This window comes from Mustela nivalis (assembly GCF_964662115.1).
Source record: "Mustela nivalis genome assembly, chromosome: 12".
In the NCBI taxonomy this organism is placed as follows: domain Eukaryota; kingdom Metazoa; phylum Chordata; class Mammalia; order Carnivora; family Mustelidae; genus Mustela; species Mustela nivalis.
The window spans coordinates 92,357,431-92,371,167 of record NC_139031.1 but is presented as its reverse complement, the minus strand read 5'-3'; the positions used below and the strand labels follow the sequence as shown (position 1 = coordinate 92,371,167).

Genomic DNA, 13,737 nt, shown 5'->3' with positions numbered 1-13,737 from the left:
AGAGTAAGACTTCTGAGGACTCCTGGGAGCCCAGGGAGGAGATGAGTAAAAATGAGTCCATGACCCAGGATGGTAGCAGGATACACCGGTCAGGCAGCTCAAGACAGAAATGTTTCCACCCATTGGAAAGTGTCCCGCTGTGTATATGTACTCTATGTCATATATTCATATATGTATTAGGATACATTATACACAGATATTTATACAGATGTGTGTGTGTGTGTGTGTGTGTGTGTGTGTGTTACTCAGCCATAAAAAAGGATGAGATCTTGCCATTTGCAACAACATGGATGGATCTCAAGGGTATTCGGCTAAGTGAAATAAGTCAGACAAAAAACAACAAATACCACATGATTGTGCTTATATGTGGAATCTAAAACAACAACAATAACAAATAAATAAATAAATAAACAAACAACACTAGCAAGAAAAATAAAACAGAAAGCGATTTGTCACTACCGAGAAAAACTGGCAGGAGAGGGGAGGGGGATGGGCGAAACAGGTGATGGGCTGGAGACCGAAGCACTCCCTGCTGTAAATTAAGTAAGTCCGGGAGATGCCACGCATGGCATGGTCCATAACATGGTCCAGTAGACGGTGACAGACGGCGACACAGAACGTGGGGAGCCACACACAGCTGCGGAACCCCCACGCACGTCAGCCACGCTTCAACAGCAGACGGGATCAAGGAAGCCTGTGACCCCGGAATCCCGCCAGGGCACTCCGCTCACTCCAGCCCGAGGCCCGAATGGGCCTCAGTCCAAGAGCTTACCTACCATCAAGGGGTGAAGAGGCACACATTAATGTCCCTCTCCTCCCACAAAGTCCGTTCACCGAGCACCACGGTCAGCAGGAAAGGAAAGCGGACCACATGGGCCACCTTAGACTCGCCATGAAGCCGTTGACAGGGTTGGGTGCTGTTCCGTTCTGCCCAGCATACCCCCGGGGAGCCACCCTGCGTGGGGGCGGGTGAGGTAACCCCAGCCTCGTCTGTGCGACAGACCCGAGGGAACCTCCTCTCCTCCCTGCAGGCCCAGGGCTCCTCTCCCACGGTGGAGATCACTAGCTAGACAGAGGCTTACAGAGTGCCGTCTTCCCGAGATCCAACTGAGAAGGTAGCATCATAAAAAGTCGATTTCTCCCAGTACCTGGAAGCAGGTCATTCATCCCCACAACACCCTGGCACATGGGCTGCTGTGATGTTTGGCACCTGACGCTTTGCCAGAAAAAGCCTTTTTCTCAAATTCTGCTCATGAAGCAGCTGCCGCCAAGAAAAATAATGTAGGAGCAGAGAAGCAGTGGCTGAAAATGTTCAAAGCCAAAACTATCGTCATTTGGAAAGGAAAGAAATGCTTTTATTTTATGAAGAAGGAGGTGAAGGGGCTTCGCAGTGATCTGCACCGTGAGGCGGCCCCTGGGTTAAAATGACACCCTGGTCTCTGTCTTTCTGACCCTCTGGTCTGTCTGCCACACTCTAGTCCCCCAAGAGAGTCACTGTCAGGACGACACAGGCTCCCCTGTGGCACCACCTTTGGTTTCACGAAAATGCACTAGTGAGTTATAGTGTGGAGAGCATGTGCCCAGACAAGGAGGGCATAAGACATCAAGACGCCCATCCTGCCAGCGTGACCCCAGTCCCCCTGCTTCTGTGTGGCAGGTGTCCCACTAAAGGACAGCATCTGCTGCCTGCTCTCCTAACAAACAGATCCCAGGTGGTCCCCCTGATGACCTCCCCTCCGGCCTTTTCCTCCTGTGCTCCCCAGCCTAGTCTGGGCCTGGGGCAAGAGGTTAGAGGAAGAGTATCTCGCAGCACTGAGTTCCCCCCACTGACCTCAGCCACGTGGCTGTCAGGGCGCTGACCACCCGATTGCACCCAGGGGTCCACATCCCAGTCAGACACGGCCCCCCACTCCACTTTGTGAGCCCTGCCTGGCCTGCCCCCCACCTTCAAGTGCTGTGGTCCAGCTGCTCTAGCCTGTAACTGACCACCGCTTCTCTCCCGCAGGGACGGCACCTGCCAGGTCACCAGTGAACTCCTATGTGTTCGCAGACTGTCCCACACATCCCCAAGTCACAGTCCCCGGCCTCTGGGGATCTCGCTCTTCCCCGCAAGTAGGCCGAATTTTTCTGGATTGGCACAGGAGAGGACGTGACCTTGTCTGTTTCCCTAGCTCAGATGGGGGACATCTGGAGTCCGACTCGCGAAACCCCTGTGACTACTGTCCAGACTCACTCTGAAGGGTCTTTAGAGCTACAGATGCCTGGTGTCAAATTCAAAGTCCCACAGGATCCCGTCATCTCAACAATCACTTCTGTGTCTGGATGGCCCTGGGCATCATTAAGTCAATTGGAAGGAATTAGAAGGGGAAATGGACTTTCTTTAAATGTTCTTTGGAGGGCACCTGGGTGGCTCAGTGGGTTAAGCCTTCGGCTCAGGTCATGATCTCGGGGTCCTGGGATCGAGTCCCGCATCGGGCTCTCTGCTCAGCAGGGAGCCTGCTTCCCTCTCTCTCTCTGCCTGCCTCTCTATCTACTGTGATCTCTCTCTGTCAAATAAATAAATAAAATCTTAAAAAAAAAATGTTCTTTGGAGCGACTACAGAGAAGCTCCAAGACTTCCTCTAGGCAGGGGTCCAAACGCAAAGCATATCCCTCCATAAAATGGGGGTGTGGGTGAGGTAGATGTGTGGTGTCTACTCACAGGTCCCTGGTGTGGCACGGGTACGGCATGGCCTGTGCCTGCACAGCCGGTTCCACATCCTCCCGCCCGGTATGCACCAGGATGATGGCTCTTTCGATCATGTCTTGCAAAGGGACAAAGATGTAGTTGTACTTGAACCCATCGGCTGGTAGGCTCTGAGGATGAAACTTCCAGGAAGGGTTTTTCACCAAGTCTGTCCTCATGCTGTATAAGATGCTGGTCCGGATAGTGTAGGTGACGTGGGGTGCCAGCCGCAGGGACGGGGCTCCCAAGTTCCTGTCCGCCAGGGAAGTGTTGAATATGACACCTGTCGGCAGAAAAGGGAAAACAGGGGTCATCACACCCTAAGGGCAGGAGTCGAGGGAAGGTGGATGAGCCATGAGACTCAGCCCAACCCCCTCTTGGGGAACCGACCACGCCCTGGAGAGGCATGGCTGAGTCTCCCTGTCAGGCAGGCAGGCAATGCTATCTATATAAACACCTGCTGTGTGTCCTGGTTATTTGCAACAAAATAGCCTACTAATGTAACAAAATGATTTCTTTTGCATCTTTCCAGGACTTGAAACATGACAGCAGGCTGCTCAGATAATCAGACTTTGCTTTTCTGGGATAGAGATGCATGCGTGAGAATGAGGCACGGAAGGTGCAGTCTTGGGTTGTAGAAGGAGAAGATTAGGGATGGAAGGAACAGCACAGGGACTGTGGTCAACATTATGGTTACAGGAGGTCTCGCGTTGCCTGTGGTGAGCAAGGCAGGACGTAGAGTTGTCACACTGTACTGATGTCATGTGTGTCAGTTAGATTTCGATTTCCAAAAAGGAACCAATGTCTTTGGGGTTATCGATCATTCCATTTTTTTTTTTTTTTAATTTAAATTCAGGGGCACCTGGGTGGCTCAGTGGGTTAAAGCCTCTGCCTTCAGCTCAGGTCATGATCTTAGAGTCCTGGGATCGAGCCCCACATTGGGCTTTCTGCTCAGCGGGGAGTCTGCTTCCCCCTCTCTCTCTGCCTGCCTCTCTGCAAACTTGTGATCTCTGTCTGCCAAATAAATAAATAAAATCTTTTTTAAAAAAATTCAATTAGCCAACATAGAGTACATCATTGGTTTTGGATATAATGTCCAATGATTCATCTGTTGCATATAAAGATCATTCAAAATGTGAACATAGGGACTCGATTCTGGCACATGAATTCTCTGAATTTCATACACAGTGCCTGTTGGGGGTGGGACGGGATAGTCCTGAGGTTCACATGTGCAAGTCCTAACTCCCAGCAGATCAGAAGGTGAGCTCCCTTGGAAAGCGTGTCCTCACAGAGATGGTCAAGTGAGAAGGAGGTCCTTAGGGTGGGCTCTCACCCAGTAGGACTGGTGTCCTCCATCAGGGGAAATGTGGACCCAAACACGCACAAAGCTGACCTGGTAAGAGACCCAGGAGAAGGCAGCCACTGACAGGCTGAGGTGAGGCTAGAGCGTGCTCCCCTCATGGTCTCAGAAGGGGCCCACCCTGCTGACACCTGGATCTCAGACTTCTGGCCAGACCCAAGAGAATAGAGATTTCTGTCGTCGAAGCCATGTGATCTGTGGTCCTGTCATGCAAACTCATACAAACCCAGATTTTAAAAAAATTATGCAATGTTCATTCAGGATTCGAGAACACCTCGTGCATCCTGAACCAATGGGCATGAATGGATGAAGTCGGACTGGCTGTTGTCTCCCCGTTCCCCGCACACTCAGGATGTCAAGATACTAAGATAAGAGTCAAAGTGATGTGAGCATAACTTTAACCAGGAAAGATATAATTTTATTGTGTGAGATTTAATGGTAAAATGACACCATAAACTAGTAAAAACAGGTGCTGGGAATGGTGTGGGGCCAAGGATCTGAGACACAGACAGACACAACTCATTGACTCAAGGTGAGTCTTTCTGCCTGGTTTCGTTGTGTCGGGAAAGGAGGTCTTTTTCTGAGTTACTGGCCCACACGTTTGGGGGAAATACGGAAAATGGCAAGCCCCCTGGGAGCCGGTGCCAGCAGGAGTGCATTTTCTCACAGAATACTTACTAGCCAAGAAGCTGTTCTGTCGCATAAGCTCACGGGCTTTCGCCTCCAGGCTGGCGACAGACTCCAGTGCCTGGAAACGGTCCAGCACCACGCAGGAGGAGAGGTTCACCAAGACGCGGCCAAGGACACGGATGCGTCCGGCACCTCCGTGGGCAAACATCTTGTCCAACTTCCCTCCTGAGGACAGTAAGCGGGACAGGACGTTACAAGTTCACTCAGTCCCGGGGAGGAAAAAATCCCTTCTTGAGTCACACTCTGTTCGTATGCAAGATATGCTAACCTATTGGCTGGCTATCAATTCTGCCTTTTGGGTTTTGGTTTGGGGTTTGTTTGGGTTTTTTGTTTGTTTGTTTTTGTTTTTGTTTTTAATAGGCTCCGAGAAGGTGGGGCTCAGATTCGTGACCCTGAGAGCAAGAGTCTCGGGCTCCACTGACTGAGCCAGCCAGGAGTCCCAACTGTGCTCTCTGAGCACAGTCCTGTGACGCCGTTCCTTACACGAGAATGAAAAGCCGTGGAAGCTCAGCGGGTGAGCCTATGACCCAGGGATGCTGGGCGGTGGGTGACACACAGAAGCAGCCGATCGGAGGCAGGCTTGCGAGCAGCACGGAAGGCCTTGCACACAGAACCCGGCAAAAAAACACGTTACTGTTCCAACCTGGCACTGAGAAATTCCAGAAAACATGCCTTCACCATCACATTGGGCATTTTGTGAAAGTCACTCGCTTTGTCATATTAACTTTGCAGAGACAGTGACCCAGGATCAAGGGGCATTGTCACCATGAAAATCCGATCCTAGTGCACTCTGCCCAGGTTTGTGCCTTTGAAATGGAAATAGACCCGGGGAGTAAAGCGGGCCCATTCTTCAGCACAGAATGTGGAGGAGGATGCGGTATGTGAGCTCTGGCTTCAGGGAAGAGCTGGACCACAGGTCAGAGAGATGTGGGAAAGCCAAACGATGCAGAAGAACACGAGAACCCTGCCCGGGGAGGGACACGATTCCAGAGGTGTTCAGCATGATGACAGGGAGTAGATAGGGATGATCGTGGGTCAGCGATGTCACAGTATCACCGTGGGCTGGGGCAAAGTGTCTGCAGTCCACTGGGGCAGGCCACCCCATCCCTCTGGGCCTCCTTCCTTAAGAGACCCCCAGAGACTAAGTTGCTCCAGACTTCATAAGGAAGAAGGGGTAAATGCACATGGAAACACACTGACATGTTTTTACACACCTACGACACACACAAACACAATGAATCATAGAACCACGTAGACATAAGACAGCCAAGGGGCAGCTCTTAAACACCGTAGTGGCCCTTCCCTCAGCCACTGGACCCACTTCCATAAGGACCATCCCTGAGCAGATTTTCGGGATCCCAGGCCGAGACACCAGGCCTGCTTTCACAGGGCCAGCCATTCTCTGCTCAATGGGAGCCCACAGGGGTTTGGTTGAAGGAGAGCCTCTCAGTTTGGACCACATCTTCTGCAGAGACGGAGACACAGCAGGCCTACTATTGGGGAAAAATGTTTGGGGCCTCATGGCCAAGGGTCAGATGGGGTCAACACCCCCTGCTCCCTGAGAGGCAGCTGTGTCTGCTCAGCCCTGACACCCTACATTTCTTGCTTAGGGAACAGGGATGATGATAATCTGCCTGGTGATACCTTGCTAAGGATTACATGAAATAATGCCGGTAAGCCTTCGGGCACTGCCGGTGTCCAGAGCAGGCCGAGCACGCGATCAGTGCGTCCTGATACCACAGTTAGGAATATATTAGAGAAGATCGATCCCTGCCAGAGGCACAGACAGAATATGCATCCTTGATCCGATCAGATATCAGCTTATCAGACGCTGGTTCAGAGGACAGCCCAGGATCCGAGCGATGCCCAGCCTGGGGAGCAGACTTCCAGATCACCAACCCCCAGCTCCACCCCAACCGAGAAAGAGCGCTCAGCCCCGGTTTGTCTGCTGCAGAAACACAGATGCCAGGCTCTGCACAGCTGGCTCAGTTCGGCCGATGCAGGGACAGAGCCGAGGCCAAAAACTGTGCAAAAGCATCACCTCTGCTTCAGCACTTGCTGAAGCAGAGGTGATGCTTCTGGGCGAGGCACCACGTTAACTCCGTGACTCACCGGGACCTGGGATGCCTTGTAAGAAGCATCCACGCACCACATTCTGGAGACGTCATTTACACTGTGAAATGTCGCTGTGAGGGCAGGTGCCCATGCGTGTGCAGCAGCTATGCCGTCCGCTCTGTGGGGGGGTTCATTCTATTGTTCCTGAGCATGGTGGGTGGGGGCTGAGGTCAGAGGTTTCCGTGTGCAGGGACACACACAGCCATCAAAAGCCACAGCATGAGACACACGGGCTGGGTGGGGGCAGCTTGGGGCACAGGAAGAGTGACACCATCCCCACGTAGTAACTGCTACAGGGAGCCCAAGAATGGTAGCAGGGACGTCAGCAGCACATGGCTCTGCACCTGGAGCAGATTCCATGTTTTGCATTGGAAAGTGATTTTTTTTTTTAAGATTTTATTTGTATACTTGAGAAATAGAAGAAGAGAGAGGACGCGCACATGAGCAGGGGAGGGGGAACTGAGGGAGGACAAGCTATATGGGAGTTTGACACAGGGCTCGAACCCACAACCCTAAAATCATGACCTGAGCCAAAATCAAGTCAGATGCTTAACAGACTGAGCCACCCAGGCACCCCTTGTGTTGGAAAGTGATTTTGATCTGCAAAGTTTCATCATCCTCGTCTTCCATGGGAGGAAAACCATCTTGCCTGTGGAGTTGTTCTAAGAAGTAAAGTTTGTTCAGTGCCCGTGTAAGAAGTGCTCACGCTGACATTAAGAACTGCTGGAGAAGAGAGCCAGGCCCAGTGGTCTCCATTTAACCCTTCAAGATGACGGCAGACAGAACAACTAGAAAGAGGGAGACCAAAGCTTGTGTTGTGAGGGGCTCTCGGTATGCCTGCTGCTCGCTCTCTTGTGTTGGAGGGACACCTGCAGAGTACGGAATTTTACAGGACGGTTCAAACCAAGGGCGTGTTTACATTGCGAATGACGCATCTCAGAACACATGCTCTGTAAGCTCACCCACTGGGGTCTAATTCAGAGCCACGGCTGAGGGCGGCTCCTGGGCCTTTCCCACCAGAGAGCGTGTTTGGGAAACCGGGAGTATAATCCGGGGTGGCCGGTCCTGCTCCTGCCCAGGCAGGGGAGTGGAGACTCGGCCCCACCTGTCGTGGACATGGTCTTCTGGCCCCACATGACTGGAGTCAGGCAGCCCATCAGCACTCAAGCCAACATGGCAGATGGAGCGGGCAGGCCAGTTCTCAGAACGATGAACAATGGCCTCGTCCCATCAGGGACCTTGGGGTGCATGCAGATTGCCTCGAGTTAAGACAAACAAGGGGTGCCTGGGGGGCTCAGATGGTTATGTGTCTGCCTTCAGTTCACGGTGTGATCCCGGGGTCCTGGGGTCAAGCCCCGCATCGGGCTCCCTGCTCAGCAGGGTGTCTGCTTCCCCCACTCCCTCTCCCCCTCTCCCCTGTTCCTGCTCTCACTCTCTATCAAATAAATACTTTTTTAAAACAAATCTAAAAAGACAAAGGGCCTTAGAGCTTTAGGGCTGCTTGTCCCACCATGCCCCAGCCAAGAATCTGTTTGAAGTCCTGCCGTGGCTGAACACAGCCTCCAGCCTCTGTCTCCAGGGACCCTAATCAGAGCGCACTCACAGCCCTGCAGGCAGCTGAGCAGAAGGCAGAGCCCATGGCTTCTCCTGTCGGCAGAGCAGGGGGCTCAGCGCACACTCTGCCCCATTCAGGTCCCCACACCATGAGCTGTGCAGGCTCTGGTCCTGTTCTGATGGCCTGGTTCATAGCCCCATCTCCTAGGGAATAAAATATGCTGTCTCGACCACCCAGGAAGCCGGGCCAGGGACTCAGACAAGGAGGAGCCCTTTCGAAAGCTTCAGGTGGGCAGGGAACTGAGCCGGCAAACTCCTGCACCCGAATCCCAGAGAGGAAACGCTGTTTCACCTGAAAACAGAACATAATAGCAGGCCTCACCCGCCACGGACACTACCAGCAGACTCACCCAGCAGCCCCAAACTAAGCCGACGGAAGAAAATATAAATATCTAACATGTTAGCAATAAAAGACAAAACACAGCCTCAAACTGTATAAACCCTACATTGACAGAACATAAGGACAAACAGACAAGTCCACATTCCGAATGGGAAGTTTCACACACACCTGTGAATAACAGATAGAATGATTCTACAAAAAACCAGTAAGGGGGCACCTGGGGAGCTCAGTCTGTTAAGCACCAGCTCAGGTCATGATCTCAGGGTCCTGGCATCCAGCCCTGTGTCATGCCCCTTGCTTGGCAGGGAGCCTGCTTCTCCCCCTGCCTGCTGCCCCCTCTGCTTGTGCTCTCTCCACCATGTTCCTAACAAACAAATAAATAAAATCTTAAAAAGTAAATAAATAAATGGAAAATCACAGATATTTAGAAAATAAGCTATAAACTTTCAAACAACCCAAGGATCAGAAAAGCACACTACAGTGAATGCTAATGAAAACAGAACACATCAAAACCTATGAGAGGCAATGAGGCAATGTCTAGAGGCAAGCGTGTCATCATAAGTATGTGTGTACACACACACACAAAGAAAGAAAAAGAAGGTGGAAATCACAGATCTAAATCTCTCTCTCAAGAAGTTACCAAAAGAAAAAAAAGAAAAAAGGTGACAAACCAAAGAGTGTGAAAAGACAGAACCAGAAACAAAACACATAAACATGCAAAAAAATCAGAAGTCAATGAAATAGAAAATAAACACAATTATCACTAACGCCAAACATTTGTTTTATTAAAAAAAAAAAAAAACTAACAACATTTATTACCCTCTGACAAGACTGATCAAAAAAATAAAAGTATGAAGAGGGAGAGAGAGAGAGGAACACAAATCAAAATGTATCTGTGAAATTGGGAATATTCCCACATACCCTTCAGATGTAACAGTGAATTTATACAGTAAAATTGCTCAGGAAATGCTTCTCCCATGCACCCTCTTGCAGACTGACATTTTAAGATATCAACCAGCGAAACAGGATCATAAAACAAGAGTGGGGAGGCTGAAGAGTCCAGGAGACTTGGTTTCCCACCTGGGAGAACAGAGCAGGCAATTCCTGGGAGCACTCAGGGGTACCCGCCAGCCCCAGGGGCAGGAAGGCAAGCCAGAAGGTGTCTGTCCACACAGACGGAGGGAACCCGTCCCCCCCACCCCCAGAAGGGTGGCACACTGGCATGGAGGGCAGGGGACTTGGGGAGCCAAAGAACAGAAAGCCTAGGAAGAGGGAAACATTGTGAGAAAGGAAACATCATTATAACCTGCAGCCTAATTCTGCACAGAACTGTATTCATCTGGTCGTGATGTGGCTATAAGGAAAACGATCACATCACCGCAGGGGAGCGATGGGGCCAGGAGGAAGAAGCAAGGCTGCATCTCTCCCAGCGGGGGAAATGGATTAACTGCTATGTAAAGATAGAATGATACATAATGTATCAGGCCATGATACAAAGATACAATCCACAGAAACAGCTAAACAAGTTTAAAGTAGGTTGTGCTAGGGGCTGGATGTGGTAGGAGGCTGGACAGGAGACTTTTAGGAACAAGAAGTCCTGAAAGACATGAAGAATCTTTGCAACAGAATCCAATTCTTTATTTTTTTTTAAGATGTTATTTATTTTATTTTTAGAGAAAGAGAGAAACAGCACCACCAGGAGGGTCAGAGGGAGAGAGAGAAGCCCAAGCAGAACCCCCGCTGAGCAAGGAACCCAATGCAGGGCTCCATCCAAAACCCCTGAGGTCATGACCTGAGCCAAAACTGAGTCAGATGCTTAACCAACTGTACCATGCAGGAACCGCCAGCATCCATTTATGAGCTGTTTGCAGAATACTGTAAACAGTGTGATCATTTTTGTGAAAATACACATACCCGCGCTCGCATGAGCCGTGCAAATCTGTCTGAAAAATTAGCCCCAGGCTGCCTCTGATGATGAGGTTATGCATAGATTTTTTTTTTGGTTTCTTTGTATTCCTAATATTTCTACAACAGGCATAAATTGCTTTTGTAACAATCCAACAGTTACCTTTAAAAAGTTAAGGAATAAAATCAAGAGCCTGACTGGACAAACCTTCTGTGAAATTGCTACAAATTACTTGCAAATGCTCCTTTTTTGGCCACAGGCTCCAGATGCTGGTTCTAATGCAGAGAAATAGATGATCTCTCTAAAAATTTTATTTTTTTGTTGTTTTATTTATTCATTTTTTATGCAATCTCCACACCCAACATAGGACTCGAACTCATGACCCCAAGATCAAGACTGGCAAGCTCTTCCAATGGATCCAGCCTGTGATTTTAAAAGGATGCATGGAGTAAGGTGATCAAATTCTCTACCTACAGAGTTATAGAAAGAATCTTTGTAAAACATACAGAAGTACTTTTAATTACTTGAAAAATGACTTAAGGCAGTGACATTTATTTTCAAGTATCATTAACCTGGGGTACCCTGCTGGATCAGTCAGTTAAGGGACGCACTCAGGTCTTGATCTCAGTGTTGTGAGTTCTAGCCCCACATTGGGTTCTGCACTGGGCAGGTAGCCTGCTTAAGAAATAAAATAAAAGGGAAATAATTTAAATTCATTACCTTTTCTATGGGAGTAAATTCACCATGTCTGTGTTTTTCAGAAGAGGGAAGCATGGTGCCTCTCGCAATGCCCGGCCCTCTGCCCCACACCACAGATGGCCACCAGCCCCTTCCAGGGCACAGGCAGCACCAGAAGCCAGAGACTCCCTCTCTTCCCTCAGGGGACCACCCAGCAGAGCAGGGCTCCTGAGATCCTGCCTGGGATGCTCCTGACAAAACCCAATGTTGCCACCACATCACTGTTCCTAACATGGCCATCTGTGCCCTGGGCAGTAGTGAGCAGGGGCTCCAGATCCTGGCACAGGACCCAGCTCTCTTAGTGAATAGTTGTTCAATATCTAAATGAACTCATGCATTAACTAGGAAGACGCAATACAACCACTGGTGGGCTGATAGAACTTTTTAACCTGAGCTCCAAATATTCAAGTCAATGTATCTGCTTTCAACTATTAATCAACTATTAACTCAGGAACACTCATTTGTTTCAAAAACTCATTAATTGTTTTAAGTCTCATTAATTCTTGCATTCACATCAGAGGCCTTCCTTTTTGACCACTTTCCTTGCTACTCAAGCCCTGACTCCATAAATCAGAAAACTTCAGGTAGGAGGAACCTTGGAGGAAGAGCAACCTGTCAGTGTCACCCAGAACCTTGGAGGTGGAAGGATGAGGGCGCCAGTGGTGGGCCATTGGGTAAGTGGATTGTGCCGCGCCCACCCATGTAGTGGACACGCCCACTAATTTACATAGATACGCCCACATACAAGACACACCCACTCACCTAAAGGACACACCCATGGACACGCCCACCGCTTATACTCACACACCCCACCTACTTACCATAAGTCTGGAGCTTTTCCGTCAGCTTATCAACATCAATGTGCAATTGGCTCTCTATAAAGTTTCTTATAAACTTGTTCCTCAGGGCTTCCTAAGGAAAATAACACAGCGTAAATAAAAATAATCTCATTTCCTCCTTACTAAATGATTCTTCTTAGATTTATTTGAAGTTTCATCATACAAGAAAAAGACACGTAAAGTGAATCTTGGTCAAAGAGGTTCCAAAAATCATGGTAAATGACAGGATAACTGTTGATTAGGACCCCACCATGAAAAACAAGAATATTGACCCTGACAATTCAGACTGTCATCAAAATTATGCACGGCCACTGAAAACAAAGAATGATGTAAGAGTTGACTTTTCAGGAGAATTTTCTAACAAGAGGAGAGGGTGATGCTTTATAGAAGCTCATTTACAGGGTGCCTACCTACCTGGCTCCGTCAGTAGAGCATATGACTGTTGCTCTTCTGGTCATGAATTCAAGCCCCATGTTGGGCATGGAGCCTACTTTAAATGAAATAAAATAATCCTTAAGGCTCTCTCTGTCCCTCCCTCCTGCTCACACACCCATGGGCACACACACGCTCTCTCTCTAAAAACAAACAAACAAATATTAAACTAAAGAGATAGCTTTTTTAAAAGCTCTTTTCCAGTGTGTTTTCCACATGCCAGTTATAGAGACAGGGTCCCTCACAAGAAACCACTGTGGAAGGCTTTCTGTATTTCCTGAACCTTTTTTGGCCATCAAATGTCATCTTCGGAAGAAACTCACAGATCATGATCCACGTGATCCCTCTTTCATACTGATGGCTCCAAATCTTCTTCGCCAATGTTTTCACTAAGGAGGGCTCCCCAAGGAGCTTGGAATGAAAGCCTGCCTCCTGATCGATGCCCCTGGCAATGGCCAAGAGCCCACTGAGACCGAGGGGGACACTCTGAGGTCGTGAGGCCAGAGCCAGGACTCAGCAAGGAGGGGGCTGGCAGAACGGGGACTGATTCTGGAACTTGTCCATTCCCTAGAGAATACTGACACATGACCTGACTCTGTGTGAGCACACAGCCTCGAAACTTAGGACTTCTAGGAAGGAATTCTCAGTGTCCACCCTCTAAATTCAGGTCTGTGATTCCTCAGCCTCTGCCTCCTGGATGTGAGGATTCTATGACCCTTGCATACGGATGACAGGATTTCCTTGTGAAACACTGGGGCGCACTTTTATTTTACTTTTATTTTTACTGGAATTTTGTTGGGCATCTGCCGCAGGCCAGACCAGGGAGGGCACTTCCTGTGTATTGATCATCTGTGCTCGTCCACATCTCTGAGAGGGGATCGTTTGCTTTTCACTGAGCAGAAAGGGTCTGGTCTGGTGGCAAGAGCCAGGCGTGGAATACAGGCGTCAGACGGTATACCCCCAAGGGCTCTTCACACT

General features: G+C 49.4%; 1 protein-coding gene across 2 annotated transcripts in view; it reads right to left on the bottom strand.

Annotated features, from left to right (window-relative positions):
• The window catches only part of ABCA13 (ATP binding cassette subfamily A member 13), a 321,989-nt gene that overhangs the window by 191,995 nt on the left and 116,257 nt on the right, over positions 1–13,737 (bottom strand). For both annotated transcript variants that reach the window (XM_082692779.1, XM_082692780.1), the window contains exons 29-31: positions 12,310–12,400; positions 4,764–4,940; positions 2,702–3,008 (exon numbers count right to left, since the gene is read on the bottom strand). In XM_082692779.1, the coding sequence (XP_082548905.1) occupies positions 2,702–3,008; positions 4,764–4,940; positions 12,310–12,400 (575 nt within the window). The remainder of the gene's footprint in view (positions 1–2,701; positions 3,009–4,763; positions 4,941–12,309; positions 12,401–13,737) is intronic.